Source organism: Kogia breviceps, chromosome 8 (genome assembly GCF_026419965.1).
Source record: "Kogia breviceps isolate mKogBre1 chromosome 8, mKogBre1 haplotype 1, whole genome shotgun sequence".
NCBI classification, from domain to species: domain Eukaryota; kingdom Metazoa; phylum Chordata; class Mammalia; order Artiodactyla; family Physeteridae; genus Kogia; species Kogia breviceps.
The window spans coordinates 54712743-54719274 of NC_081317.1; the positions used below are offsets into that span (position 1 = coordinate 54712743).

Below are 6532 nucleotides of genomic sequence, written 5' to 3' on the forward strand. Positions count from 1 at the left end.
AATACATGTGATTTGTATGTGCTGTGTGAAAGTATATTCACATTTCAGGAACACCTTTCGTTTTTTGTGTGTGGTCAGTTGGAGATGGAATTCTTTGATGTTGTTGGGCTTTGGTATATTGTGGAGCCTTGTCATCCAACTGGCATGTCTATGAACATGTACTGAGTCAGCAGTTTTATCTTAAGCACTAGAAATGAAATGTTTAATTGCATGTTCTATTTGGGCATTTATTAATCACTTGTGTTATTTCCCCCTTCATTTAATTAGTAAGTGAAATTAGGAGCTCATGGAGAAAAGCTGTTAAAATAGAAGATAACAGAAGTACAGAACCAATTCGAATGGATACTGAACATAGAGAAGTATTACCAGAATCCTTACCTGTGGTGCATAATCAAAAAGAGCTTAACATGGACAGTTTTTTCTCAGCAACTACTGTGTCTGATTCTAGCCATTCTCATTTGCCTGAAGAGAAAGTTGTTTCAGATTGCCTCAAGTGTGTGCTTCAGAAACCTGTGGTAACCAGTTGCATAGGTGAACCAACAACACAAAATCTGTCAGATTTGTTAAATAAGGACATAATTTGTAAGCAAGATTTGGAATGTACAGCTTTACAGAACAAGTTTTTAGAAACTAGCCAAATAGAGACATTCTCCCCTGCTGTAGGCAATAGGAGAGATGTGATAGGTAGCAGTGAAGAAGAGTATATTAAAATATCAGACCACTCGAAAGATCTTTCCATGCATAAATGTATGTTATGGAACTCTTTTCAGATATCAAGTGGAATTAGTTCCAATTTTAAAGATAGTGATTTTGGCATATTACATGAAACTCTTCCAGAAGAAGTTGGTCACTTAAGTCTTAATAGCTCCAGTAGTACGGAGGCCAATTTTAAACTCGAACCAAATAGTCCTATGCACAGCAGCATTTTCCCAGAAGGTGCTGTGGGAGGAAGACAGAATACTCCAGAATCTGACTTTAATTTACAGGCTACTTGCAGTGGATATGAGGCTCTGAAGAAATCTCTGCCCAAGCAAAGGGAAGAAATTTGCCTCTCTAATCCTGGAACACTTGAAAGACACAAACCAGAATTGAGCCTTACTTCCCAATACATGCAAACTGATGATATGCTTAACTTTTCGGGCACTCAAGATTCGCACATTCACTATACAAAACCATCTTCACGCATGTCCCTTGGTGAAGGAAAACGGTCTCTTTCACCACTAATTAAGTTTTCTCCAGTGGAACAAAGATTGAGGACCACAATACCATGTAGTCTTGGAGAACTTCTACCTAATTTAACAGGTAAGATTTAACTAGATAATGTGCATATTAACCTGCTGAAGTTTTCTGTCACCTTCTTCTAAAAATAACATGCAGTGAATGTTACATGATCTTTATTGTTAATATGACAAAATATGCTCCTTACTCCTTCAACTAGGATGAGAAGAATGAACCCATCATTTTTATGGGTACTTTCAGAATGTCTAGTGATTTTTATATAGCTTACAATTGGTATGGGACAGGGGTGGAAAACAAAACCAAAAACCTGAAACTTATTGCTTTTGTAACACAAACTACTGAAAGTAAACCTTGTTAAAATCTTTTTGGCTAATGGAAGGTGGTTCTAAAAAAGTTGAGAAACGCTATGTTAAATATCATTATAATATAGTGGGACTTCCCTGGTAGCGCAATAGTTGAGAATCTGCCTGCCAATGCAGGGGACACAGGTTCGTTCCCTGGTCCAGGAATATCCCACGTGCCACAGAGTAACTAAGCCCATGCACCACAACTATTGAGCCTACACTCTAGAGCCCGTGAGCCACAGCTACTGAGCCCATGTGCCACAACTACTAAAGCCCATGCACCTAGAGCCCATGCTCTGCAACAAGAGACGCCACCGCAATGAGAAGCCCATACACTGCAGTAAGAGTAGCCCCTGCTTGAAGACACAACTAGAGAAAGCCTGTGCACAGCAACGAAGACCCAATACAGCCAAAAAATAAATTTGAATTTAAAAATAAATAATATAGTATCTGTGATTTTATTTGAAATAATTTGATGGGGGTGCAGTGACAAAACAAGGTAGGTCATTGTATTACTTTCCTAGGGCTGCTGTAATGATATACTACAAACTGGGTGGCTTAAGACAACAGAAATTTTTTGTCTCTGGAGAAAACAAGTTCTGGAGGCTAGGATTCAGAATCAAGGTGTTGGCATGGCCGTGTTCCCTCTGAAGCCACTAGAGCAGTGGTCTTCAACCTTTTTGGCACCGGGGACCAGTTTCGTGAAAGGCAATTTTTCAATGGTGGGGGGTGGGGAGTTTTTAGTGGTAATGCGAGCAATGGGGAGCGGCAGATGAAGCTTCGCTCGCTCGCCTGCCATTCACCTGCTCGCCTGCCATTCACCTGCTGTGCAGCCTGGTTCCTAACAGGCTGCGGACTGGTAGTGGTCCACAGCCCGGGGGTTGGGGACCCCTGCACTAGAGGATGATCCTTCTTGACTCTTCTAGCTTCTGATAACCCCCAGGTGTTCTTTGGCTTGTGGCAGCATAACACATATCTGCCTCCATCTTCACATAACATTCTCCCCTTGTGTTCTGTGTACCTTCTTATAAGGACATCAGTCCTATAGATTAAGGGCCCATCCTACTCTCATCTTACTTTTTTTTTTCTTTAAATTTATTTCTTTATTTTTGGTTGAGTTGGGTCTTTGTTGCTGCACGCGGGCTTTCTCTAGTTGCTGTGAGTGGGGGCTACTCTTCATTGTGGTGCACGGGCTTCTCATTGCGGTGGCTTCTCGTTGTGGAGCACGGGCTCTATGCTTGCAGGCTTCAGTAGCTGTGGCTCCCGGGCTCTAGGGCGCAGGCTCAGTAGTTGTGGCGCACGGGCTTAGTTGCTCCATGGCATGTGCGATGCTCCCAGACCAGGGCTCGAACCTGTGTCCCCTGCATTGGCAGGCAGATTCTTAACCACTGTGCCACCAGGGAAGTCCCAGAATAATGGTAATTTTATTGCAGTTACATATTTGCATGTGAACTTTTTACTGAAATTTGCTACTACTTGGAATTTGTCCTATTTTTTCTTTATAATGTTTGCTTATCCTTTTTTCTCTTTTTGAAGTCAATTTTGCAGAAGAAATCTTGAATAAGAGCCTTGATGCAAAAGAATCTCCATCCGACTTGAAAGATGAAGCAGTAGCCCAGTCAACTTAACTATGATGAACTTAAGTTGAAGCAATGTCACAGGATAAAAACATTTGTAATTTAAATACACATTGGAAGTGTAACTTTTTCAGGGTCTAAAAAAGTCCTAAATAATGCTTTTTAGCCTTCTCTACTGATTTTAAGTAAGGAGAGTATGTTTGGATTTTCTCTCTCTGTATGGATATGGGATTGAAATATGAAGTATTTGGGAAGCAAACAAGCTCTGAGAAGCCATTTTGGTTTCTTGCATAATCTTGTAAGCATGAAGTAAATGGCAAAGTATTAGGTTAACTAATTCATTATGTTCTAATTTCAGTTAATTAACATAAGGATGAGTAGTTTTTGATGTGTTTTATTAAGTGGTTAACTTAATAGCCATTGGATATACTGATCTTTCTTTTTAGGGAAATAAACAACTTTTATTTCTTTTTACAACATTCTGGTACTGAACAAAAAAAGTGAGGAAAGTAATGCTTTGGGGTGTATAATCAAAATGACAAAGGTTAAGTTTGGGAAAGCTCTAAAGAGGCTTAATAAAGTGCATGTGACGATAGTGAAGACTGGAGCAGAATGAATTTAGAAAAAAGGAAGAAGGCAGAAGATGACTAGATACTTTTGAGGGACACTAACTATAAATCCATTCAGTGGATTGTATGGCAGTTTTATATTAGTCTAATTTAGACTTTGAGAATTTAACTCTAGTTTTTTATTTTAACAGAAAAATTGTAAATTAAAAAATTAGTCTGTTTGGTTTTTTTTTTGGAGGGGCACTGTTTTTGGGGAAGGGAGCTAATTTTTTAAATTTTCAAATATTTAAAAATTTTTTATTGGAGTATAATTGCTTTACAGTGTTGTGTTAGTTTCTGCTGCACAGTGAAGTGAATCAGCTATACTCATACACACATCCCCTCCCTCTTGGACCTCCCTCCCCCCAACTCCCCACCCCACCCAACTAGGCCATCACAGAGCACCAAGCTGAGCTCCCTGTGCTATACAACAGGTTAAGGGAGCTAATTTTGATTGTTACTTTCCTCCTCAAAAACCATCAGTTCCCCACTGCCTACAGAATAGCTTCAAATTAACTTGAGAAAATTGAATTTGCGGTTAAATAACTTGTTCAGTGTTACACAGATAAGTCAGTGGTGAAGCTAGGATTTGACCCTATTTTCTTAACTTAATATACCAAACAAGACCTCCTAGAAGTTAACTAAGAGGCCAGGATGTAGGATATGGCTGCAGGAGTGGGCCTTCTGGACTCAAAATAGGGGTCAGATGTGAGGCCTTTTGTACAGTGTCCTGCCTCATGTAGTTAGACCCCCTGGCCAAGAAAAGGGCTTGTCTTTAGCATCCAAGTGAATACATGCCATTGCCCTCTGCAAACCAGGAGGTTAAGCACACACTGGAAGGGTGATAGCACCTACAGCACCCCTGTGTCTAGCCTCAACTCTTAACCATCACAGCCTTGTCCAGTTTGCCAAGAAACTGGCAAGAAGAGGAGAAAAGTTGAAGAGTTCTGGAAGTGGATGGGCTTAATACTTCATCTTCACTCATTTTGGCTTACCTTCTCTGTGTTGCTTGTTTGATCCAAGTTTGAAGGCCATTCTTTTTTTGTGAGAAAAGACAGAAGAAAAGCACAAATAACTACCTTCTTTGCAGTGGAAAAGAAAGAGGAAAAGTTTCTCCTAAGGTGCCATATTCTTTTATTAGTTCACAGAACAAATAGGGACTCTGTAAGTCTACTCGGAAACTGTCCTCTAGTCTTAAGAAACCTAGTATTGGTAAATCCAAAATAAACATGCTAAGGAGAAGGTAGAGCTATCATATTAGCATCTACAAAGGGCCAGAGCTATTCCTGGATACTTAATATATCATTTAATTCTTATACCTCTGTAAGATAGTGATATTGTACCTATTTTACAGGTAATACCAAAGCTAGGGGAGCTTAAATGACTTGTCTAAGATGGACTTGAGAAATTACCTGGGATACATCTTAAAAAAACATATATTCTGTAGGTCTAAAGTGAGGATTAGAAATCTGCATTTTAAATAGCTTCCCTGGTAATTCTTAGGCTCAATAAAAAGCTTGAAAGCCACTGCTAGGGGATACAGATTCACATTTAGCTCTGGGTATCTTAAAGAAGCTAGGTACACTTATTACATTCTGCTTTAGAGATCTTAGCTCTCCGATAAGGAAGCTGAAGTTCACCAATAAGTGTGGGCCCTGAATTAATGGGAATCAAGACCAAAATATCTTTGGATATTAATGGATTTACAAAAACCACATCGTTGTTAAGTGAGTCATACCTGTGATAGGCTGAGAGGTTTTGGCATTCTTCCCTGTCCTTTGTATTCCAGTAGTATAAACAAAAGTATATTAAATCTGTCACCTTCTCCTAAACCATTTTGATTATGACTCCTCTTCCTTATCCAACATTGCCTGCATTACCTGCCTTTTGACCTTGAGGGACTGCTTTGACCATATCACTTCTTTGTTTAAAATTCCATTAATGGTTCATTGTTAATTCCAGAATTGAGTTCAAATTTAAAGGCATATAAGGTCTCCTCCATAGATTCCTCTTTTCCCCCTTCCACTATTATCCCCCCCCTTTTTTTTTTAACTGAAATGCTTTGGTGGGCATGTGTCTTTAAAAATCTTAACGCACAGTTCTGAAGCTGGAATATCCTACCTTCACCTCCCAGCCTTTCAGTTATAGTTTGTCCTTTAGGGTTCAGAACAAATCTCACTTTCACTTTGAAGTCTTAATCTCTTACCCATGGGACTGTCCCTTCTCTGAAATCTATGGCTTATGTTAACTTTTATTCACTTAGTATTTTTCATTTATTGCTTTTATTGTATTTTTTCATGGTTGTGATTTCTCCAGTTGTATTGATTAAATACATACATATACTTAACGTAGATATGTGTGTGGGGTGTGTCCATACATACATATACTCACTCCAAGGGCCATAGATCATCCTTAGCAGATATTGAAGTACTGGAATTGTTTTCTTTCCCTTCTGTGTGATGGAATTAAAGTAATGGTAAAGAGGGAGGGCTACTTTATTGCTGTAAGAGTACTTTTTCTCATTACATTCACAGCAGAATACCTTGTTTTACTCACTATTCATAAGATGAAGGTGTATAAACTGACTATCAGTTTGAAAATTTAGATAATGCCCCTATGTCCTAGTTGTTTTAAATGTTTAAAGACGACAAGCATATAATGTTGCTTAACATGAAAAATGTTATCAAGTGGAATAAAGACTTTGTTAAAGAAAATCAATTTGGGGGAATTTAATTGAAAACAAAAATACAAGTATTTTGAAACC

The 6532-nt window shown here is 38.8% G+C and overlaps 1 protein-coding gene across 5 annotated transcripts in view; it reads left to right on the forward strand.

Moving 5' to 3' along the window:
* The window catches only part of HAUS6 (HAUS augmin like complex subunit 6), a 46938-nt gene extending 40406 nt beyond the window's left edge, over positions 1-6532 (forward strand). For all 5 annotated transcript variants that reach the window (XM_067041434.1, XM_059072933.2, XM_067041435.1 and 2 more), the window contains 2 exons: positions 268-1302; positions 3120-6532. In XM_067041434.1, coding sequence (XP_066897535.1) covers positions 268-1302; positions 3120-3211 — 1127 coding nt within the window. In that variant the 3' untranslated portion in view covers positions 3212-6532. The remainder of the gene's footprint in view (positions 1-267; positions 1303-3119) is intronic.